This window comes from Delphinapterus leucas, chromosome 6 (genome assembly GCF_059928025.1).
Source record: "Delphinapterus leucas isolate spDelLeu-1000000601 "Yukka" chromosome 6, BTC_Dleu_Yukka2, whole genome shotgun sequence".
Classification (NCBI taxonomy): Eukaryota; Metazoa; Chordata; class Mammalia; order Artiodactyla; family Monodontidae; genus Delphinapterus; species Delphinapterus leucas.
This window is the reverse complement of record NC_143134.1, coordinates 69,906,815-69,931,592: the sequence shown is the minus strand read 5'-3', so window position 1 is coordinate 69,931,592 and position 24,778 is coordinate 69,906,815. Positions and strand designations below refer to the sequence as shown.

The following is a 24,778-nucleotide window of genomic DNA, read 5'->3' as shown; positions in this document are numbered from 1 at the left end:
GCCTTGTATTTTCCTTTTTGCATGTGTTTCTTCTCCATCATATCAGAGAATCTCAAAGAGTAGTTCCTGGACCCCGTGCAGCATGAGCACCTGGGAATTTTTAAAGACATATTTCTAGAGCCAATCCCACACCTAAGAAATCAGAAAATCTTAGATTGTGGCCCAGGAGTATGCATTTTTAATAAGAGCCCCAGGTGAATTTTTTGTACAATAAAGTCAAGAATCACTAGATTAGGCTGTGAAACATCCTGGAAACAGGGTGTGAGTCTTTCTCATCTCTACATTCTTAGACCTTTATGCTGTATCCTTGTACATTTCTTGGCACGGCCAACACTGGCACTCTAGTAGGTGTTAGATAAATTTTTATGGAATTGAATTGAGTTGGGAAAATATCCACATATTGTGAAGTTTTAACTCCACAAAGTCATGAAGAGATTCTAGGTAATGAGACTCTTGGGCTTTGTGTGGGTTTGGTGAAGTTGTCATGTATTGTTTTTGCCTATCTGTCATCTGTTACCTCTTGTGATAACAGAACTTTAATTTTCCTTAGGGGAACCACTCCTCTCTCTTGCTCCATTCTTGTAGTTTGAGAGACACTGATACTACTTTTTGTACAAAGGAGATGAGAATGTGACTCAGATTTGGCCAATCAGAGCACCATACTCCTCCAGACAACCGTGGTCAGTTCAGAAATGAGTATGTGATCCAAGCAGGGCCAGTGAATGCTCTACTCCACATTTGCTGATGCTGCTGGGAAAGAGGTGGCTTATTCATAGTGGGTTTGCCAAAATGGTAGAAGATGAGTCTGGATTTTCTAATGACTATGTTTGTCTCCATCTAATGTACTTTCTGCCTCTATAGATTTGCCTGTTTTGGACACTTAATTTAAATGGAATTATACAAAATGTGTGTGTGTGTATGTGTGTATGCGTATAGCTTCTTTCACTTGGCATAATGTTTTCAAGGTTCATCCATGATGTAGCATGTATTAGTGCTTCATTCCTTTTTATGGCTGAATAATATTCCACCATGGATATACTCTATTTTGTTTATTCATTCATCAGTTAATGGACATTTGGGTACCCTTTAACTTTTAATGAATCAATACACTCCTTTTTATGGTTAAGCATTTTTTTTTTTTTTTTGCGGTACGCAGGCCTCTCACTGTTGTGGCCTCTCCCGTTGCCAAGCACAGGCTCTGGACGCGCAGGCTCAGCGGCCATGGCCCACGGGCCTAGCCACTCCGCGGCATGTGGGATCTTCCCGGACCGGGGCACGAACCCGTGTCCCCTGCATCGGCAGGCAGACTCTCAACCACTGCACCACCAGGGAAGCCCGTTAAGCATTTTTAAGACAGTGAAAGAGTTGTTATATAGATGGTTCTGAATCAAATATTGGAACATGTGATTTGTTGAGAGATGAGTGTGATTTGATGGAGATAGTGAATAAAATATAGGAACTTGAGACAGTCCTAGAAAATCAGGAATGTGTCATTTATGTAACAATGCCACATTTGTGTATTAGGTGTCAATTAACATTTGAAGTTTCATAGTTATAAATCCTAATATTTAATAATTATTATATGATGGCTTCAAGACTGGCAACTTGTGGGACTTCTCTGGCAGCCCAGTGGTTAAGACTCCGTGCTTCCGCTGCAGGGGGCACGGGTTTGATCCCTAGTTGGGGAACTAAGATCCCACATGCCACGTGATGTGGCCAGAAAACAAAAACACACAAAAAAAGGATTGGCAGCTGGTGCCTTAAAAATTCTGCTCTGATAGTTTATCACCTGCCGATCATCCACTTCTCTTTCACTCTCACAGTCAATGAAGAGAGTTTATGATTGTGAAACAAGACTGAGGTCCCCCATCCTGCTCCTCTCCCAAAGGCTCTGAAACAAGCACAGAAACTTTTTCAGCTTTTATCAGTGTTTTTACTGTTAACAATTATACAAAAACAGAGGTTAAATATCACAATCAGGGTGTATCTGAGAATTATAAGCATCTTTAAAAGTGTTAGTTATGGTTGTCCCTAGTCATCATCTAAATATAAATGGGACTCAGGGTGTTGTCTTATAGTTCAATGTCCCAACCTTCTTAGACCGGGGTCCCCAACCAAGGACTGGTCTGGTCCGTGGCCTGTTAGGAACCCGGGCCGCACAGCAGGAGGTGAGCGGCGGGTGAGCGAGCGCAGCTTCACCTGTATTTACAGCCACTCCCCATCGATCGTATTATCACCTGAGCTCCGCCTCCTGTCAGATCAGCGGCCACATTAGATTCTCATAGGAGCGCGAACCCTACTGTGCACTGCGCATGCGAGGGATCTAGGTTGCGTGGTCCTTATGAGAATCTAATGCCTGATGATCTGAGGTGGAGCTGAGGCTGTGATGCTAGGGCTGGAGAGCGGCTGCAAATATAGATTATCATTAGCAGAGAGGTTTGACTGCACAGAGAGTATAATAAATCAGTTGCTTGCAGACTCATATCAAAACACTATCAGTAAGTGGCAAGTGAAAACAAGCTCAGGGCTCCCACTGATTCTGCATTATCGTGAGTTGTATAATTATTTCATTATATATTACAATGTAATAATAATAGAAATAAAGTGCACAATAAATGTAATGCACTCGAATCATTCCAAAACCACCCCCCACCCCCGGTCCGTGGAAAAATTGTCTTCCACGAAACCAGTCACTGGTGCTGAAAAGGTTTGGGACCACTGTTCTTTGATGTTCCCTTGGGAGAGGGGCATCTGTTTGTCATAGAGAGGCTGGACCATATGACTTGTGTTTCTTGAAACTTGGAAAGTCTACCACCTCCATCAACTCCTCGGTTAACACCTTTCACAAGACGTTTAATCAGGTGTAGGAGAGAGAGCACAGACTTTGGAAGCCAGACAGACCTGGGTTTGAAAACCAGTGTAGTAATTTATTTATTTTTTTTTAAAGTCGTAGGACTCTGGAGATGAACAGGGGCCTGGGGGTCTCTAGGTCCACCTGCTCACCTTTTATTTATTTATTTTTTTAAGATGTTGGGGGTAGGAGTTTATTAATTAATTTATTTTTGCTGTGTTGGGTCTTCATTTCTGTGTGAGGGCTTTCTCTAGTTGTGGCAAGCGGGGGCCACTCTTCATCGCGGTGCAGGGGCCTCTCACTATCACGGCCTCTCTTGTTGCGGAGCACAGGCTCCAGACGCACAGGCTCAGTAGTTGTGGCTCACGGGCCTAGTTGCTCTGCGGCATGTGGGATCTTCCCAGACCAGGGCTCGAACCCGTGTCCCCTGCATTAGCAGGCAGATTCTCAACCACTGCACCACCCGGGAAGCCCCAGTGTAGTAATTTTACATAGCTGTGTAACAAATTACCACAAACTCAGTGGCTTGAATGCATACTAATTATCTCACAGTTCCTGTGGGTCAGGAGTTCAGGCATGATTTAGTTGGGTTCTGTGCTTCACAGCCTCACAAAGTTCTCATCAAGGTGTCAGCCAGGACTGGGTTCTCGTCTGGAGGCTCCACTTCTAATAAAACTTCAACTTCTAAAGTAGTGACTTTAACTATTTGGATGTGTAGATTTATGCATTTCATCAAACTTTGGAAGTTTTGCCCACATATTCTTTCTGTCCCTGTCTCTCCTCTCCTTCTGGGACTCCTATTCTGTGTATGTAAGCATATGTGTTTTTTTTTTTTTTTTTGGCCGTGCTGCATGGCTTGTGGGATCTTAGTTCCCAACCAGGAAATCGAACCTGTACCCCCTGCAGTGTAAGCGTGGAGTCCTAACCACTAGACCACCAGGGAATTCCACCCCCCCCCCTTTTTTTTAATCTTCTCAAAGTGTGATCCTTAGGCCAGAAACATCAACATCACCCGGGAAGTTGTTAGAAATGTAAAATCTCGGGCCCTACCCCAGATGTACTGAAGAAACTCTGGGGATGAGGCCTAGCAATATGTGTTTTAACAAACCCTCCAGGCAGTTTTGATGCATGATAAAGTTTGAGAACCATTGTTTTAGACAGTTTGAGTTTATTGATTTAGGCTAGCCATGTGTGTTTTAATTAATTATAGTCACACTTATTAAACTAGAATTAATTATAGTCACACTTATTAAACGCCTACTAGGTGCTAAGCACTGGGCATACAATGATAAGACGATTTCTGCTTTAAGTGATAGGACACAGTCCTCACACTCACTGGATCACAAAGTATTGTTAGGTAGGCTGCCACATAAACAGGTTTCAAGAGGTTATAAGGGGATATATATGGGGGCTTCCCTGGTGGCACAGTGGTTAAGAATCTGCCTGCCAATGCAGGTGACACGGGTTCGAGCCCTGGTCTGGGAAGATCCCACATGCCGCGGAGCAGCTAAGTCCGTGCGCCACAACTACTGAGCCTGCGCTCTAGAGCCCGCAAACCACAGCTATTGAAGCCCGCGTGCCACAACTACTGAAGCCTGTGCATCGAGCCCGTGGTCTGCAACAAGAGAAGCCAGCACAATGAGAAGCCTGCACAATGCAACAGAGTAGCCCCGGCTCGCCGCAACTAGAGAAAGTCCATGTGCAGCAACAAAGACCCAATGCAGCCAAAAATAAATAAATAATTTTAAAAAGGACGATATATATGCAGAAATGTACTTGTGAATAGTTATTGTGGGAGCCCAAAGGAGGAGCACAGGACACAAACATTCATCCTAAAATTGGAGCGGTGTAAGCATTAGTTCCAGGCTGAGGTGAGAAAAAGCCCATTGAACCATTATGATTTGAATAAAAGAGATGATGAGATAGCAGAGTGGGTAGAGGTGTGATGTTGAGTAACTTTCTTTATGGACTGGGAAGAATCTGTTTCTACTCTGGCCCCCAAATCCACTACTGAGCCAAGCACACTTTTATCATTATTAAAGTGGAAGTATTTGTGGAAGTGATTACAAAGCAAGGTATATGTAATTTATCATTTAGTGTGAAAGAAAAATCTATGAGCAGATTTAAAAAGTTGTAATGGACGATTTTGAAAATAAACAAAAGTAGAGAGAACTGTATTATAAACCCCTATGTACTTACAACCCAACTTTTGAAGTAGTTGGTGTGAGGACCAAATGAGATCATGTGTCTAAAGCCGTTAGCATAGAGCCTTAATTTCAGTAGGCTTTCAGTAATGGCTTGTGCACTAGTCAGGGTTCAAACAGAAAAGCAGAACCGGGCTTCCCTGGTGGCGCAGTGGTTGAGAGTCCGCCTGCCGATGCAGGGGACATGGGTTCATTCCCCGATCCGGGAAGATCCCACATGCCGCGGAGTGGCTGGGCCCGTGAGCCATGGCTGCTGAGCCTGCGTGTCCAGACCCTGTCCTCCACAACGGGGGAGCCTACAACAGTGAGAGGCCCGCGTACCGCAAAAAAAAAAAAAAAAAAAAAAAAAGCAGAACCACTCACTAGAGGTTTATTGTAGGGATCTGACCTTATGCTATTGTGAGGGCTGGTTTCACAGTCTGTATGAGGCTGTCGTCTTTGCGCCTGGTGATAGAGCCCAAAGTCAGCAGGATGAGCTGGAACTTGCATCAGTCTCTCACTGACTCCAAGCCTCTGACTCCAATGATGGGAGTGACCAGCAGAAGATGGTGTCCTTTGTCATGGAGGTAGATACACAGCTGGCCCAGGAATCGGAGTTGCTAAGTAGGATCAGGTGGAAGCTGGAGGAGCTTTGGGCCTGGCTGCTGCTCCATGCCAACAAGGTAACTACGTGAGCTGCAAGAGAGCCTGGTACCCTGCAGTGACCTTTCAAACATAAAAAATGTGGCTGTGACTTTACGTTTGCCTTTGAAATCTCATGCAAGATGTTTCTTGTGGTTTGCTAACCCAGAATTATGCAGGGAAGGGGATTCGGGGATATGTAGTTTCATTATCCATTACTGTGTAACAAACTACCCCTGAACCCATAGCTTAAAATAGTAACAATCATTTATTTAGCTCAATTTGGGCAGGCCTCAGTGAGGATAGCTTATCTGTGCTCCATATGGTGTCAGCTAGGGTGACTCCAAAGACTTGTCAGAGGCTGGCTGGGGACTGGAATCATCTGAAGGCTTCCTCACTCCCATGTCTGACAGCTGATGCTGTCAGCTGGAACAGCTGGCACTAAATCTTTGTGGTCTCTCTGGCATGGCAGCTTCATGGTAGCCAGACTTCTTATTAGAGGTTCAGGGTTCCAAAGATATGAGATGACAGAGACAGACAGACAGTGAGAGGCAGACAAAGTTTTTATTCTGGTTCTGCCATTTATTAGTGATGTCACTTTAAACAAGTCATTTATTCTCTCTGAACCTCAGTTCTCAAATATTAAAAATCAGAACTTATATTGGAGGTGCCCAGAAGAAGACCCTGAGGCAATAATTTGAGTGAAAGTAGTTTATTTGAGAATTAATCCCACGAAATATCATTAGGGAGCTAGGAAGGATACGGGGAAGGGAAGGAAGCCAGTAAAAGGTACTTAAGCAAGTAACCCCTGTAGGCCAGCGGTCACCAACCTTTTTGGCACCAGGGACCGGTTTCGTGGAAGACAATTTTTCCACGGGGGATGGTGGGGGCGGGATGGTGCAGGCGGTAATGCGAGCGGCGCGGAGCGGCAGATGAAGCTTTGCTTGCTCGCCTGCCGCTCACCTCCTGCTGTGCGGTCCTGTTCGTAATGGGTCTCGGACCTCTACCGGCGTTGGGGACCCCTGCTGTAGGCAACTGAAGATTAAAATCTCTGAGGGTCCCTGGGGAAACGCTGTAGAATCTATGTCTCAGAGCTATCTCACTCAGAGTTTAAAGGCGCTGGGATATTTATACATCAACTCCCATCAGCCATTGGTTGAGGACTCTGGGGGAGGGGGGCGGGGCATTAATTCCCCAGCACCTTTGCCCTGCTGAGTTCCATACAGGTGGGAAAAACCCTCAGACAAAGAGATCTAGGTGCTGTTGGAGGATAATTAAGCACGTTTGCACTGAAAATAGTAAGAGCTGAAGGGATATGAACAGGGCACAGACAGGGGTTGCTACAGAAGATATTAGTTGTTTTTTAAGGTTGTTGAGTAATTAAGATGAGATGATATACAAAACATACACTCCTGGTGTGATGGTTCCTTTCCTTGCTTTGGCATCCTCCACAGCAGGATTCAAGGGAGGCCCTCAGAGGTCCTGGAGTTTTCAATACTGTCAACTTCCTAAAAGAAGTCTCAAGAAATGGCAATAATGTGCATGGATTACCCACCTCCCTCAATGAACTTCAGGGCTGATTCTGTTAAACTCAACATACACCTCTAATAACCTGTCACCCTATAGGAGTTCAGACGTTCCAGTGGTTCCTCATAACTGAGTCTTACCCGCATAACGCTAGCCACCTTCTTTAATCTTACTCAAGCTCTGACCCCTTCCAGAACCCCCTCTTCCCCCATGTGTTCTGGAACTCATAATCTGGTGACATTGTCCAAGAATCGCTACAAACCAACCGTATTATGGTATTGGACTCCCAAGTCTGTAATCATTTTATAGATAACTGCGTTATCTTTGAAGGTTGTTGAGCAGAGGAGTGACATAATCCAATCTTTGGGAAGCTTTTGGTGTGCAAGATTAGAAGAGGATGGGAAAGAGGGAAGAGCTATGTGTGTGTGTGTGTAAGTTATTACAACTATCCATTTTGAGGAATGCAAAATGGGAGGACCTGACTTGGCAAAAAGCACAGTGGCTGTAAAGGGAAGCCACTGATGTGAAAAGGGCAAAGCTTGGTGTCTCATAAGTAATGGCCTGGTGTCGGAAGACCTTGGTTCCTGTGCATGCTGCCACTGCCAGCCTTGCAATGTTCCTCGAGTCTTTCCCCAAGTGTAGGGCGGGAATGGCACTACCTTTCAGGATTACAGCGGGCGCGAGGGCATAGGGCCGGCTGCGCGCTCAGCACGGTGTCTGCAACAGGGTAAAGCGCGCCAATCCTGTTTTCTCTTCTATTAAGAAAAAGGCGGGGGAACTAATAGCATACACATCCCAGAGGTTGCCGTAAGTAGTGTGGCTAAGTATCGGGCATGTAGGAGGAACTCAAACCCAGTCCATCGCCTCCCCTTGCCCCCACGCGGGGAAAGACCCCGCGGAAACTGGTGGGAAAGGCGTGCTCCATCGCCTCCGCTCCCAGGCCGCTCCCCCGTCCCGCGCTCCTCCAGCCAAGCGCTGTTGCCGGGGCCCGGGCACCGCCCAGCTCCAGCGCAGGCCAATGGTAGCGTGGCCCAGGCACCGCCTAGCCCCAGTGCAGGCCTATAGCGGTGCGCCCCGGGCACCGCCCTGATCCTGCACCAGCCAATAGCGGAGTGGCCCGGTGCGGGGTCCGCCCCCAGCCGGGCTGGGAGGCGGAGAGGCGGTCACCGGCTCCGCCCCACTCCCCTCTGACCCGGTGTATCGTCTCTCTCCCTTCCTGTTCCAAACCACGTGGGCGCGCTTTGGGCTGCGGGGCTGCGGGAGGGAGCCCGGGCCGCCACTGCCGCTGTCGCCGTCGCCGTCGCCGCCGTCGCCGCGATACCCGCGCCCGTCCGAAGTCGCCTCGCCCCGGCCGCCCGCGCCGTTGCAGAGGGCGTGCACATGGCGACCCAGGCGAACTCCCTCAGCTACGCGGGCTGCAACTTCTTGCGCCAGCGTCTGGTCCTGTCTACTCTGAGCGGGCGCCCTGTCAAAATCCGAAAGATTCGGGCCAGAGACGACAACCCCGGCCTCCGAGGTAACTACGGGGCAAGCAGCGCGCAGCGTGGGCGTGGGGCGCGAAGGGAGACCTAGCTCATGCCCTGGGGGCCGCCGCACAAGGAGCCTCCGGGGCGCGTTGGGGAGGGCTCATTGCGTGTCGCCCCCACACCCGAACGAACGCGCAGGAGGCTGTGTGGGAGGCGGGACCGCGCACCAGGGGCTGAGCTCTTCTGCGCTCGGCGCTCGGCGTCTCCCGGGAGCTGGTAGTAAACAGCTACACGTTTTCCAGCATTACGTGTTGCAACATATCCCAGACATCGCCCCCTCGCTTGTCTTGAGTCCCTCTTGCTCTCGCTGTAAACCTCGCAATGGAGAAAAACAGTTTGTTGGACCGAAATGTGGTGAATCGGCAGATGTAAAGATGGAAAGAAATTTGGAGAGAAAAGTACCACTGGTTGGTTTTGTCCACTGTCCCAAAACAGGTCTCAGAAGCAGCTGCCCCCTTGGACACCACCGGCTGTCCCTGTCGTCATGATTTCTCGGCAGCCCCCACACATCTCCTTGGATGTGGATTAAAGAATCTTTTAAAATTCTGTGTTTTTTTTCAGCAGTGGCTGTGATTGATTTGTGCAGGACAGGAGCTTTGAGATAAAATTTTAACAATCATGGGCCTAATTGCCTTGACTTTAGTAAAGGATTGGTGACAAGTGCTAAACTATAGGCTTCCAAGCTCTCTTTTTGCCCTGCGAAGGTGGATAGATGAAAAATAAGGCCCCATTTAAACCCATATGAAGTTGAATTGTCTCCGAGTTTCAACTGGCCCCCTGAAATGACTCATATTTAAAAGCTTCTGTCTGGTTATCCCAAATTGGGAAAATCAGTTCAAGAAAAAAAAGGAAAAACCTATCTGCAAATTGAAGGAGGAGAGGGTTTGTGGTTGGTCCTCAAAGCTTTCTGGGCCCTGTTGATGTGTTTAATTTTGCACTGGCTCCTGTGCAAGGTGGCCAGCCTATTTCATCATCAGTCTGAATGCACCTTCTGGATGGTTACATTTCTGCTTCTCTTGAATGGTGATTGGTTGCACATAAGCGGAAAATGCCATGTCATTGATGGAGATAGAAGATTAGGAAGGAAAGAATCAGATGAACCTCTGTATCATGGAGAGGAACCAGGTGATAGTAACAGAGGCTTGTGTTGGTGCATGATTGTTACTGCCCTCACTGTACTGCTCAAAAACACTGAAGAAGTTGAGGGACCCCTAGCATGGTTTATGCCAGGTGCTCTTCCTCTCAACATTCCTTGCCTTTATTTTGAGTCTGGCCCTTGGGCAAAGCAATTGCTTGACTGCTCTACTCTCTGGCCTTCCCAGCCAACTCTCCCCTTCACCCCTAAATTAGCCTAGAGAACTCATCACTAGCTGGTTGTGGTAAGAAGACAGGCTTCTACTTCTGTGGAACACTGGGAATAGCTTTTTTTAAAAAAGAGAAATAGAAGTACTTTAGCCTGGAGACCTGCAATTTCTAATGGAAATATAGTGCCCATAAGATACAATTTAGTGATGTTTCCTTTTCTCCCCCGTGCACTGTTCATGAGCATTTCTTCACTGCCACACACATGAACAGGGCTTGGCCACTTGGCATTTTCCTGAAAAGATACCAGACTCTGGTACCTGGGGAAGGTAGTACTGGTTAGCACATGTGCTGGTATTTTATGAGGAATACTGTGTATAGCCTTATTTGCCTTACCTTATTAATATACTAGGGGGAAAAAAGAGACCCCTAATTTAGACTTCCTTGGCTGGATTCAAGGCCTCAGGAACACTATAGACATTTGCTTAATTTCTAAAGAGGGAACTGAGGTATACGTATATACAGGCGTTCATAGACATATATATGTGTCTTTGTATACATACCCAAGTGTAAGTATAAGTGTGTATACATGCACACATATACATAAATACATGTAGCCCCTGACACATGATATGTGATCATAGTCAAACGAGTCTGTGGTAGCTTGATTGGACATGTAGCCAACGGACTGTCTTATCTGTCATATTCCTTTCTGACTCTTCCTGACTCAGATTCTGAGAGTTGGAAAAAACTCAGCATTTGCAATAAAATCTTCAGCTCAAATGCAAGAATTATATCTCCTGAAGGTGCTTGCTTAAATATCCCCTCTGGTGTGAGCTTTGGAGGGTGGGGATGGTACCTCTGGAACAGTCATTCAGAAAAGGTTTATTGAGCCCCAGTATGTGCAAGGCTTTGTGGAGTTGTAAATGCGAGAAGCTAGTTGCCACACTCTCGAGGAGCTTTCTAAGGAAGAGCTGAGAGAGTAGCCTGAGTACTTTGAAGTAGGAAGTTGTAAAGGGGCTCAGCAGAGTTAGAGCAGAGGCTTCCCCTGAGGTTATGAAGGAAAGCTCTATGGATTTTCTGATCTGAATGGATAGGATTGAGATGGTGGCTGCAGGAATCATTGTTGGTGAAAGAAACAGCTTTTAAGTCAAAAAGTTCTTCATTTTCTTTATTATGTGGAGGTAAAATCTTCATTTGTTATGGTTGTAGTACCTTGGGAGTTAAGAGCTTGAGCTCAGATCTCAGTTTGAGATGGGGTTCTGCTTTTGCTATTAGCTGTTGGACCTCCTGAGCCTCAGTTTTTTCATCTGTAAAGTGGGGCCAATACTACTGACTTCAGAGGGTTATTGTGAGGATTAAATAATATTTGAAAGTGCACTCAACAGTGCCTGGTGTGTAGGAAGAATAGATGTGAGCTGGTTTTATTATTATGTAACTTCTGTCCACTGGTATAGTTCTATTCTCTGGCATTTGAAATCTTTTCCTGCTTCTATATGGAAACTTTTCAAATATTTAAAGAGAATTATGTCTTTTCTGTTTTCTTTTCAGTCTAAAGTTTTCCTTTTAGGTGATGGCTTCCAAATATTTGTGTGTTATATGTATAATGTAGTGGTTCTTAACCAGGGGCAGTTTTGTTCCCCAGGGGATATTTGGCAGTGTTTGGAGACATTTTTGGTTGTCACAACTGGGAGGCTGCTCCTGGCACCTAGTGGGTGGAGCCCAGGGATGCTGCTAAACATCCTACAATGCACTGGACAGCTCCTCACACAAAGAAGTATTCTGTCCAAAATATCAGTGCTGATGTTGAAAAACCCTGGTCTACTAGACTTAATTATTAACCTTTTTCTTTTCCTTGTATCCCTAATGGTTGGGAATAGCAGCATGAGGTACTAAGAAAACTGCATAAAGATTCAGAAGGGGATGAGACACAGGTCAGACTCTGTGACTTCTGGCAGATTTGTTAATCTCTTAAATAAAACTGCTTCCTTTGAAAGAGGAATTGTAAAGAATGAGAAGAATTTGAATCCCAAAGAAAGATGATCCTGGAATGGTTTTTATTAATTATGCAGCCACATGTGTAGTTTTTACTTCACTCTTGAGGAACATGAAGGATTATATTGTCTCATTAGACTCTTTCCATCAGTGAGGACGAAATAAAATTTTTTTTGTTGCTGTTTTACTTAAGGTAAAAAAGGCAAGACATAGTTAAGTAAGATAGCTGGTGAAGTTGAATATCCAGGCAGTGACAGAGCCGGAAACAGACGGCAGCCAGCTCCAGCCTGGAAGGCCTGTTCTCCCATCTGACTGCTTGGTGGACTTGAGTGTTCCTCAGATTATAAAGCAGCTGTCCAAAGTGCTTCTGTTTCTGGGTTTCATGAGGGCTGTATTTTGCAGGGTTCAGCAGAGTTAACATTTTCTGGATAAGGTGAGGTCCATATGGAAAGAATTCCACAAGAATGATAATTTTTTAAAGTGGGAATACAGAAATGATGGACTTGGGCAAGAGCCCTGGTTTAGCAGTTAGGACGCGGGACTGCTGCTACCCAAGTCCCTGAGTAGGTCACATGACTAAGCCTCGCTGTGAAACTGGAGAGAGGAGTTATTTGCTCTTAAGCAGATGAGATTCTGAAAAAGGAGGGGTAAGTGGAATTTTAATGAAAAGAATCCTTTAAAATGTGCCGAGGAAACATACCACATAGAGATCCTTAAAGGTAACATATCTTTTGGCAAACTGATATATTGTTTTGGGGATAAATCTGGCTGTTCATAAATTGGATGTTCTAAAAGGAGGATTGTAAGGGAAAACTATTTTTATCCTCTACTTTCAATACTTCTGACACCAGATATGTGGGTTTTTCTCACCACACCAAGTAATTCTCCAATTCTCAGTGGATGTTCACTGGTGTCCTACAAATTTAACTCAATTCTGACACTGTCTCGGTGGTGATAGTATCAAATCCCACAGGTTAAGGGCTCAATCCCACAAGACTGCCCTCCACCCCCTCAGGTGCCAGTCACAAGTCCCAGTCGTAAGTCCAGGTCACTCATACCTCTGGTTTCCCAGACCACCTCCTGGGATCTGATATTTTGCTAAAATTATGTCTCATGAAGCTCAGGGAAACATTTACTTACATTTACCAGTTTACAATAAAGGATATTGTAAAAGATACAGATGAACAGCCAGATGAAGAGGTACATAGGGCCAGGTCCAGAAGAGTCCTGAAATAGGAGCTTCTGTTATTGTGGAACAGGGTTTTGTTACTCTCCCAGAATGTGGATTTTTTTTTTTTTTAACCAACCTGGAAGTTCTCTCCTTGTTCAAGAGTTTTTATAGGGCTTAATCTCTAGGCACACCTTGACACCCCCCCACCCCCGCAGAAGTCAGTGAGTAGGACTGAAAGTTCTAATCCTCTAATCATTTGGTTTTTCTGGTGATTGGCCCCATCCTGAGGCTGTCTAGGGGCTCCACCCTAAGTCAACTCATAGCATAAAGTCAGGTGTGCTCAAAAGGGCCTCTGTATATGAATAACTTAAAAGAGACTCCTGTGGCTCTGGAACTTTCAGGTGTTTTAGGAGCTCTGTGCCAGGAACAAAGACCAAATACATTTCTTGTTATACCACAAGGATGCACCTATACTTTATTTCAGTATTGTTTGGGACTCAAAGTTGTTGATAACTAGAATTGGGGGAGGCCTGACGACTATACTAATGATAAGTGTAGATTTTATATTCCTACCAGCAATGTAGGCATGATTCAGTTTCTCTGCATTCTTGCCAGCATTTGGTGTTGTCACTATTTTTAATTTTAGCCATTCTGATTAGTGTGTACTGCCGTCTTCTAGTTTAATTTGCATATTCCTGATGGCTAATGATATTAAACAACTTTTCATGTCTTTTGCCATTTTCTAGTAAGATTGTTTTCTTTTTCTGTTAGGTTTTGAGAGTGCTTTACATATTCTAGTCCTTTGTCAAATATGTGGTTTCCTAGTATTTTATCCCACTCTATGGCTTGTCTTTTTTTTCTCTTAACATGGTCTTTTGCAGAGGGAAAGTTTTAATGAAATAGAATTTATCAAAGTTTTCTTTTATTGCTTGTGCTTTTGGTGTTAAGAACTGTTTGCCTAGCCCTAGATCCTGAAGGTTTTCTTTTTTTTCCTAAAAGTTTTATATTTTATATTTAAGTTAATTTTTTTTTGTATGAGGTTTAAAACTTAGGTCGATGTTCATTTTTTTTTGCCTATGGATGTCCACCTGCTCTAGCACCCTTTGTGGAAATGGCTATCTTTCTTCCATTTAATCACTTTTGCACCTTTGTAAAAAACCAGTTGGGCATACTCTGTGGGTCTCTTTCTGGATTCTCTGTTCTGTTCCACTGATCTATATGTCTATCCCTTTGTCAGTACCACAACTGTCTTCATTACTATATGTATATAATAAATTTTGAATTTGGGTAGGCTGATCCCTCCAACTTTATTCTTACTTTTCATGATTGTTTTAGCTATTCTAGTTCCTTTGCCTTTTCATATAAAGTTTAGAATAATCTTGTCTTCATCTATACAAAAAAAATCTTGTTAGGATTTGACAGGAGCTGTGTTAAACCTATATGATAACTTAGGGAGAGTTACCATCTTTACTGTATTTGAGTCTTCCAATTCATAAACATAGTATATCTCTCCATTTATTTAGATCTTTGTTTTCTTTCATCAGCATTGTGTAGTTTTTAGCATATAAGTCCTGTACATGTTTTGTTAATTTACACCTAAATGTCTCACTTCTTTGAGCAATTGTAAAGGGTATCTAATTTTAAATTTTGGTCTCCATGTGTTTATTGGTAGTATATAGAAATACAATTCATTTTTTTTGGATGTTTGTCTTGTGTCCTGCAACCTTGCTGAATTTACTTACAAGTTCATTTTTTGGGGGGCTGCATTGGGTCTTTGTTGCTGCGTGCAGGCTTTCTGTAGTTGTGGCGAGCAGGGGATACTCTTTGTTGCAGTGTGCGGGCTTCTCATTGTGGTGGCTTCTCTTGTGGAGCGTGGGCTCTAGGAGTGCAGGCTTCAGTAGTTGCAGCGCATGGGCTCAGTAGTTGTGGCACACGGGCTTAGTTGCTCCATGGCATGTGGGATCTTCCTGGACCATGGATCAAACCTGTGTCCCCTGCATTGGCAAGCAGATTCTCAACCACTGTGCCACCAGGGAAGTCCCCTACTTAAAAGTTCTAAGTGTGTGTTTTTGCTGTTGTTGTTGTTAGATTCTTTGGGATTTTTTTATGTAAACAGTCATGTCATCTGCAAATAGGAACAGTTTTATTTCTTCTTTTCTGAACTTTATGGCTTTTATTTCCCCCTTATTGCAGTGGGTAGGACTTCTAGGACTATGTTAAATAAATGTAATGAGGGCAAGCTTCCTTACCTTGTTCCCTATCCTAAGGAGAAAGTGTCCACTGTTTTGCCACAAAGTATAATGTTAGCTGTATATTTTTTTAGATTTTTTTTTATCAAGTTGAGGAAATTCTCTTCTATTCCTATTTTTCTAAGATTTGTGTGTGTGTGTGTGTGTGTGTGTGTGTGTGTGAATGAGTCTTGTATTTTGTCAAATGCTTTTTCTGCGCCAATTGATGTGATCATGTGATTGTTCTTCTTTAGTCTGTTAATATGGTATATTGCATGGGTTGATTTTCAAATATTGAAGCAGCCTTGCATTCCTGGTATAAACCCCACTTGTTCATGGTGTGTAATTCTTTTTCTATATTGCTGGATTTTATTTGCTAACATTTTGTTAAAGATTTTTGGGTATATATTCATAAGTTATACTGATTTGTAGTTTTCTTTTTTGTACTGTCTTTGTCTGGTTTTGGTATTTTAAACTAGAATAATACTAGCTTAAAATGAATTGGAAACAGTTTCCTTTTGGTCTTCTAAAAGAGATTGTGTAGAATTGATTTTAGTGCTTTAAACATTTGGTAGAATTCTCCAATGAAACTATAAAGGCCTAGAGATATATTTTTGGGGAGTTTTAAAAAATATGCTTTCAATTTCCTGAATGGTGATAGGGCTATTTAAATTATCCATTTCATTTGATGAGTTGTGGTAGTTTGTGTTTTTTGGAGAAGTGGTTCATTTCATCTAAATTGTTTTATATATGTAGAGTTCATAGTATTCCCTTATTATCCTTTTGATGTCTGCAGGATCTGTAGTGATATTCTCTGTTTCCTCATGTTGATTTGTCTTTTTTTTTTTCAGTTTTGCTAGAGGTTTGTCATGTTATTTATCTTTTTAAAGAGCCATCTGTTTCACTGATTTTTCTGTTTTCAATTTCATCTGTTTCTGCTATTTTTATTTTTTCCTTCACTTCCTTTGGATTTATTTTGTACATTTTCTAAGTTGAGGTGAGACAGATTACTGGAAACCTTTTCTCTTTTCTAATGTAGGCATTTAGTGCAATAAACTTCCCTCTCAAGACTGGTTTAGCTGTGTCCCACAAATTTTGATATGGCATGTTTTAATTTTCATTCAGTTCAATGTGTTTTTGCCTTTAAGACTTCCTCTTTGAGGGCTTCCCTGGTGGCGCAGTGGTTGAGAGTCCACCTGCCGATGCAGGGGACACGGATTCGTCCCCCGGTCCGGGAAGATCCCACATGCCGTGGAGCGGCTGGGGCCGTGAGCCATGGCCGCTGAGCCTGCGCGTCCGGAGCCTGTGCTCCGCAACGGGAGAGGCCACAATAGTGAGAGGCCCGCGTACCACAAAAAAAAAAAAAAAAAAAAAGACTTTTTCTTTGATCCATGGATTATTTATAAGTGTGTTGTTTAACTTCCAAGTGTGGGTATATTTTCCAGTTATCATTTTGTTATTGATTTCAGTTTGATTTCATTATTTTTGGAGAACATGCTCTGTATTCATTTCAATTACTTTAAATTTGTTGATGTTTTTTAATGGCCCAAGATTTGGTCTATCTTTATGTATGTTCCATGGGCTCTTGGAAAGAATGTATATTCTGCTGTTGTGAGTTGGGTGTTCTATAAATGTTGATTGGATTCTGTTGGTTGATGGCATTGTTGAGTTCTCCGTTCATTTTGAACAGTTTTAGTTTTATATATTTTGCACCTTCATTGTTTGGTGCATTTAGGCTTGCTCTGTCTTCTTGGTGGATTGGCCCTTTTATTATTATGGAATGTCCTGCTGCATCTAGTAATTTCCTGAGGTGGAGGAAATACTCTAGTGCTTTAGGGTTAGAGAAAGGTTAGGTTAGAGAAAGGAAAGGACTAGAACTGAAGATATTGGATACAAATATAGGAAACTTGAAGGTGGTAAAAACAGCATAAATCAGAGAAATAAGTTGCCCTTTGTTGAGTTCACTACTTTTACAGGTTTTTACATAAGCAAAATAAAATATCTAGGAAAATTTGAAGGTATGGGGCAAAAAAGTAACCTTCAGTGATGGTTATTATATGTAAAGCAGCAGTAAAAAAAATTTTGTGCAATAGTCTAGCATATTTCTATTTCTGTGGGATAGAGTTCTAGATGTGGAATTGGCAGGTCAAAAATTATGCTTTAAAATAAAAAATGGGAATGTGGGGTCAAATCAAAGTGTGTGAAATCCTTTTGCTTAATTGGTAAGATAGCCTTTCCCTCAATTGTTATTTCTTCCTTGTAGTGACACTGTGTTTTTTTGAGATATATTTAATCACATTTCTAGTGTTATGGTAAATTTGAGAGATGATTGGGTTTCTTTGCTTTTCTCATATTTTAAAAGATGTTATTACTTTGAACTTGATTTTTTAAAATAAACTTATCAAATTATACTACACATTAAGAAAAGTGCACAAGCTTAATGAATTGATGAATTATGACTAAGTGGATATACCCAGGTAGCCATTATGCATGTCAAGAAATAAAACATGACCAGCAACCCACAAAACCCCTCTCATGCTTGCTTCCAGTCACACCATTTCCTCCCATCCCCAGCGTAAACATTAAATTGACTTTTTACAACATAGATTAGGTTTCTAAAATATTAACCATGGTTTATATAGGTGGAGTCATAGAGTACATATTTTGTGTGTGTCTGGCTTTAATTCTGTATTGTTTTCGTGAGATGCATCTTTGTTGTAGCAGCAATAGTTTGTGGATTTTCATTGCTGTGTCATGATACTACATTTTATTAATATGTCACAATTTATGTACTCTATGTTTAAATAACTTCATCAGTGCTCTTTTCTGTTTATTACTTGATAAATTTTCGCATTCCCTTTGTTTTGGGTTTATCTTTTTGTGCCTGTTTTAAAATTTGTTTTATCGGTTTTGATTTGTTATCTTTTTACATAACCATCCATTTTAATTCCAAATGTGTCAATAAATAATAGAGAATAGTCTACCATAAAAGCTCTCAATCTTTTGTATTAATTATATTTTTTATTTTATTAATTCATATTTTCTTTCCTTTTACAAATGAATGAGGATATTGATTTGTGTTGTATTTTTTTAATGAATTAGCTTTTTTTCTGCTATGTTTTCCATTCTGTTTATCTCTTCTTTTGAGATTATTATTGTCATTTATTTTTAATTTTTATTTATTTATTTATTTTTTTGCGGTATGCGGGCCTCTCACTGCTGTGGCCTCTCCCGTTGTGGAGCACAGGCTCCGGACGCACAGGCCCAGCGGCCATGGCTCACGGGCCCAGCCGCTCCGCGGCACGCGGGATCCTCCCGGACCAGGGCACGAACCCGCGCCCCCTGCATCGGCAGGCGGACTCCCAACCACTGCGCCACCAGGGAAGCCCCTGTCATTTATTTTTTAGCTTGAAATTTTGTTCCATTTCTAAAATCTCAGTTCATTGTTCTCCTGCTTTTCTTTTTCTTAATTACTAAAGTGTTTAGAGTGGTTAGTTTTTCTTTTGTAGACCCCCATATATTTTGATAAAATTGATATGTCTCTTTAATATATTTTTCTTGACCTGTTCATAATTTAGGAAAGATGTTATGTAAATATTTCTTTAAGTTAAAATATAATTTATTATCTATCACATTATGCATAATTACATAAAATACGTGAATTTTTTTATATGTACCTTATTTTCAAGTGAGCAGACATCTTTTAATTTATTCTGAGACTTGGGTATATGTAATTTCTACCTTTTGGGATTTAATGATGAAAATAATGACTCCTAATTTCATGTGTTAATAGTTTGCTGTCTTACCTTTTAGTTATCTCTAATGAAATTGAAGTCACACTGTATATATTGCTTAAAATTGTTTTCCTTAATATAGTGTGAACGTTTCCCTATGTAATTAAGCAGTTTTAAAAAAATAATGGCTATATTGTATTATAAATATCTTTCATAGGCTATTTAATGAGAGCATTGTTTATTGGCTCTTTAAATTGTTACAATACCTTTATTTGTATTTTTCAATTTAATTTTTATGTATTTTTTTAAAACGCGTACACATGACATGAAATTCAAAGGGAACAAAATGGTTTACAAAGTCTGTCTCTGTTTGTCTGTCTGTCTCTTTCCCAATCTTCTTTCCCTGTGAAGCAAACAGTGTCGTTGGTTTGTTGTGTTTCTTTTCAGGGCTGTTTTTCCCATAAATAAGCAAGTACACACTTTTTCCTTTCTCAAAGGCCATCTGCATCTTACTTTTTTTCCACTCAGTATACTATGGAGATGTTTCATATCAGTATATAAAAAAAAACTTATTCATTTTATAGCAGCAGTGTGTTCTGGTATGTAGATGTGTCATAATTTATTTAAGCAGACTAATATTTCTAGAATTTGAGTTGTGTTACAATACTTTTAAGTGAAACTGCTTATTGAGATTTTTTTTTTAAAAAATCCTTGTTTTTATAGTATAGATCTTGTTATAAAGTATAGATCTTTAGATTGTATTCCTTCTCTTGCTCCCCTTCTTGGAGACATGGTTTTGCCTTTCTTAGTGAGGAATGGGTCGGGTTGATGACCACCACTAAGTTTTCTAGAAGTTACCAGCCCCTTTAAAGAAATGATGCGTTCACTTCTTTGGGGGCTAGGGAAGGGGGGAGGGCAGTAGGTATAGGAGTTAGTATTTAAAAAATCCCGAAACTGATGGTCCTGATAGTACAGATTTGTTTAAAATATGAAATACAATAACATAAAAAATTCATAAGACATAAAAGTAGTCTTATAGGATTATAAAATGAACATCTGTGTGATCCCATCCAGTTCAAGAAATAGAACATTGTGCACACCTGTGTGCCTCTTTCATTCACCACTCCCTTCCATGCCCCTAATGGTAGCCAGTCTCCTGACCATTATGGTCTTCATGTTGATTCTCTTTCTAGCTGTGTAACCTAATTATGTATTCCTAAACCATCCAGTAAAATTGTGCTTCTGCTTATTTTGGGGATTTTTCCCCCTAATGTTGTTAGATATCTGACGTTCTGTACTCTTAGGAGCAGTCTTGAAGAAGTGAAAGGGCAAGGAATCCTATACATCTTGTCTTAATGAAGTTTGACACTTCAGTCTGACTATTATTAGGTGAACTTGAGATCTTTTTCATACCAGGTGATGCAGCTATATCTTCACTGTTACCAGGATTCTGGAACTAGCTCTGTGTTGGTTCTTTGAAGTACTGCTTCTGAAGAACCTGTTTACTGTGACCAGGGGATGGTCCTGCCTGGAGGTCTCTTTAGGTGCCCATTCTCTTCCTACTCATGTTCCTCTGCTGGGCGTTTTTAATTGTGTTCATGCTCAAGAGCCCCTGTGGATTACAAAAAGAAAAAAAAAAACAGCAGAAAAAAACTACTTCTAAGTAATTTTGTTTTCTTTTCTTTCCTAATCTGTAAAAGCTATGGAGTTGATATGCTTTGGCTTTATTCATAAATGCTTGCTCCTCTCTCCCATTTAGGCACTGTGAAAGCTTGAGCAAATCAAGGGTTTTCCTTTTTTGTGCAGAATACCTTGCATTTTCTGTAAACATAAGTAGAAAGTGGCATTGTGTTATATAGATCATGCCTACTTTTTAAAAACATAGAATATTCTATATAAAAAGACCATAGAAAGCATTTCTAGTTAGATTTTGTAGTTGAGTTACTTTTGAACTTTTGTGTTGCTACTTATACCACAACCTAATACACATACAAGTATATGTAAAACTGAGACTAAAATTTCATAAACAGCACCCTTACTATGTAACTCTGATATTGTTTATTCTTTTCTAATTTCATTAAAAATAAATGTAGACTGGGAACTTATTAAATCATCTGCAGGGTCCTTCAGTTAAATCATTGCCTACAGTTGAAAGGTACCATAATTTTCTAGAGGAAGAGGTTGACTCTGAGGGATTAAACTGAGTTATGGTGTGGTTCAGGGCATGGACTTTGGAGAAGGGCAGGCTTGGGTTCAAATCCTGGCTCTGCCACTTGCCAGTTGTTTAACCAGGGCAAGCTAGAGGGCATTCTTGGGCCTCAGCCTTCTGTAAAATGGGAAACACTTCCTGCTTACTGGTTATAAGGATTACATAGGTAAGCATTAATACACAGCTGCTGTTATTAGCCATTATGCCTTGTTTCAGGACTTAAGGGAGTTTCTCTGACTTCTGGCCCAGTGCTCTTTGTACAGATTGCAGAATCTGCTATGACAGGAGTTATGGGACAGTGTTAAGTAACAGAGCAGGTAGATGGGAATTGCTTAGTCGATCTGCTTCACCCTTTGGGATCAGTTTAGGTGACTTCTAAGGTCTGTGCTCTCAAACTCTGCTAGTCTATTGTAGGAGTAGGAACTGCCTGAAAGTGTCAGGCAGTCACCATGCCTTCAGTGCAGAAGACTTGGTCTTCCTTGTCCCCATTCATGGGATGGAGGTTGAAGCTAAAGCCTGTGTGTGTGTGTGTGTGTGTGTGTGTGTGTGTAAAATCTACTGAGGAGGACAGAGGATGTTTAATCCTGAGTCTTCACTCTACCTCTTCCCATATTTCACATTTAAAATCTACCCTCCCCCACCTTGTAAAGAATAACCAGCTTTTATATTCTAGATAACAATTTATTCATAAAAGTAGTTGAAGCAAATTTACACATTAAAATTTAAACAAAAGACTAAATTCATATAAAATCCTACTATGAAGAGAAACCTATTTATTAACATTTTGTATTTTTTCTTCCAGTCTTTTTTCATGCATTAAAAAGGTGGCAGTAATACTGTATATTCAGTCACCTTTGTAATAAAACTAAAAACTGAACTGATTAGATAGCTTTTAGATCAGTAAACGATAGAGGAAAGGAGCCAGGGATGCTTTGTTGAATGGGAGAGACGGTAACCTCTTACTGCCTCTGAGACTGAAGGGTGGTCCTCGATTTAATTTTCCTTGTCAGGTGTTCTGCGGCAAGTAAGAATTTGAGTTTAAAACTCTTTCCTACTTTCTGTTCTTTCTCCCTTATTTGGCACACACTCCTGAGGTCAGGAGGACAGGTGGGTGTTATTCTGCTAAAATTAATGTCCCATTAGATTGCTGGTAGAATTGCTATTTTTTGGTGAAATACGAAAACTGAGTTGTTTCTAATAGTTCTACTAAACATATATATGCTAGTCAGTGCTTTTCAACTGCTTCAGATTCCTTAGCCAGTGAGCCACCCAGGTCCTGAGAAGAACCCAGGTATGATGCAGGAAGTAACCTACCCCGCACTGCAGTCCTTGAATAGGATGTGCTCTGGAAATGGTGACCTAGCATGAGGCCAATCTGTTTTCTTTTCTCCCCACAGATTTTGAAGCCAGCTTCATAAGGCTGTTGGACAAAATAACTAATGGTTCTCGAATTGAAATAAACCAAACAGGTAAGCTCCTTTTCTTCCCATTCCTGAAAGCACCTACATGTAATACTTAAATATTCCTCTGTTATTCACTCTTTTTGATGGTATAAATATTGTATTTGGATGGAAAGACCCAGTTTCCTATCTGTGATACAATTGTCTGGAGATGGTATGTGAAATCTGCCAATTTAAGGAGAATACACTTGATTTAAGTAAGTTAGAAGAGTGAAAATTTCAGATCAACAGACGAGCACCTCTTCTTTTTAAACAATAAAAACACTTTATACCTAACATTTATATACAACTTTTCAATGTCCATTTAACTTATGTTGTCACAATAAAATCTTCTAACAAACTGTCTGAGGTAGTTGTATGTGCTGAATTTTTTTGTTTTATTTTGTCTTTTAAAGTAAGTTTATACAAGTATATGCAAAAAATGTGAAAAATCCCTTCACCCTGTTTCCTCTTCCATTCTCTCTCCCAGGGGCAGCGGTGGTCACAGTGTGGGGACTGTGTCCTGGTCTCCTTTATGTGCATTTGCTTACGTGGGCACTTTTGTATGTCAAACCATCAACAGGGTCATGCTCTTCATGTTGTTCTGCAGCCAGTTTTTTTCATTAGCACAGATGTCTCAGGGAATTTTCTTGCCAGGCACATGCAGGTCCATCTCAGTATTTCAGTGGGCCTTATATTGTATTCTACCGTATGGAAGCATGATAACTTATTTAACTGTTCCCTACTGATAAACATTTAGGTTGTTTCTAGTTTTTTGTCTGAGTGTTTTTTGTTTGTTTGTTTTTGGTTTTTTTAAAAAATAAAATAAAAAAATTAATTAATTTATGGCTGCATTGGGTCTTCGTTGCTGCACGCGGGCTTTCCTTAGTTGTGGCAAGCAGGGGCTACTCTTCATTGTGGTGTGCAAGCTTCTCATTGTGGTGGCTTCTCTTGTTGCGGAGCAGGGGCTCTAGGTGCGTGGGCTTCAGTAGTTGTGGCACACGGACTCAGTAGTTGTGGCTCATGGGCTTAGTTGCTCCACAGCACGTGGGATCTTCCCGGACCAGGGTTCAATCCCGTGTCCCCTGCATTGGCAGGCAGATTCTTAACCACTGCGCCACCAGGGAAGCCCCCTAGAAACTCTTTTATCTACATTGTTAGACGATCATGGCAAGCATCCTTTGGCTCCATTTACTATGTGCCTTTGCTCATATATTCAACAAAGGAAACTGAACTTTTCTGTGTGTTGGCTCTCTTAAGAAAGAAGACAAGCTTGGCTTCATAAGTGGTCATGGGACTTGTTGAACTGTAGCAGGTTTCAGGCATAAAACATCAGATGCCCTTTGCAAGCTATGATTCCCTTAGTCTTCCTTGGCTTGTTTACTTTGAAATTGCTGGGGATTTTTTTCAGCTATTTTTATTGGTGATTCAGAGAGCAGGTAGTTCTATTCTTTTCTGGTCATATCTACAACTTAGGTTGAGAAGTAAGACATTTACATGATCCTGCTTCTTTCCACCTCATGTGTCTGTCCCCGCTCCCCCCACCCCGGGAAGCCTTCATTCTGATGATCTGGTCAGTTTATCATTTGGTTAATTTGCAGGCATAACAGATTTGCAGAGTTCAGTGGTTATAGAGTCTTTTCTGGGGGGGAGGGAGGAGAGATTTTTGACCTAAAAGAAAGATTGTTTTGTGACTTTAATAGTATTTAGAATAACCGATGTAGAGTTTTTCCCACTTTGATCAGAATATGATTCTGATTGTGATGGTTGGGATTTTGGTTTTTAATATAGTAAAACCTATATTTATTTTATGAAACTCCTAAGAGCTGCTTTTCTTTTCTTTTTTTTAAAGACTGTAGGGATTTTTTAAAATTTTTTTTAGTTCTTTTTATTTATTTTTAATTTATTTATTTTATTTATTTTTGGCTGTGTTGAGTCTTCGCTGCTGCGTGCGGGCTTTCTCTAGTTGCA

At 41.5% G+C, this 24,778-nt stretch overlaps 1 protein-coding gene across 1 annotated transcript in view; it reads left to right on the top strand.

Annotated features, from left to right (window-relative positions):
- Positions 1-8,408: 8,408 nt before the first annotated feature.
- Positions 8,409-24,778, top strand: part of RCL1 (RNA terminal phosphate cyclase like 1) — a 57,004-nt gene continuing 40,634 nt past the window's right edge. Inside the window, exons 1-2 of the mRNA XM_022573635.2 lie at positions 8,409-8,719; positions 22,766-22,837. Coding sequence (XP_022429343.1) covers positions 8,584-8,719; positions 22,766-22,837 — 208 coding nt within the window. The 5' untranslated portion in view covers positions 8,409-8,583. The remainder of the gene's footprint in view (positions 8,720-22,765; positions 22,838-24,778) is intronic.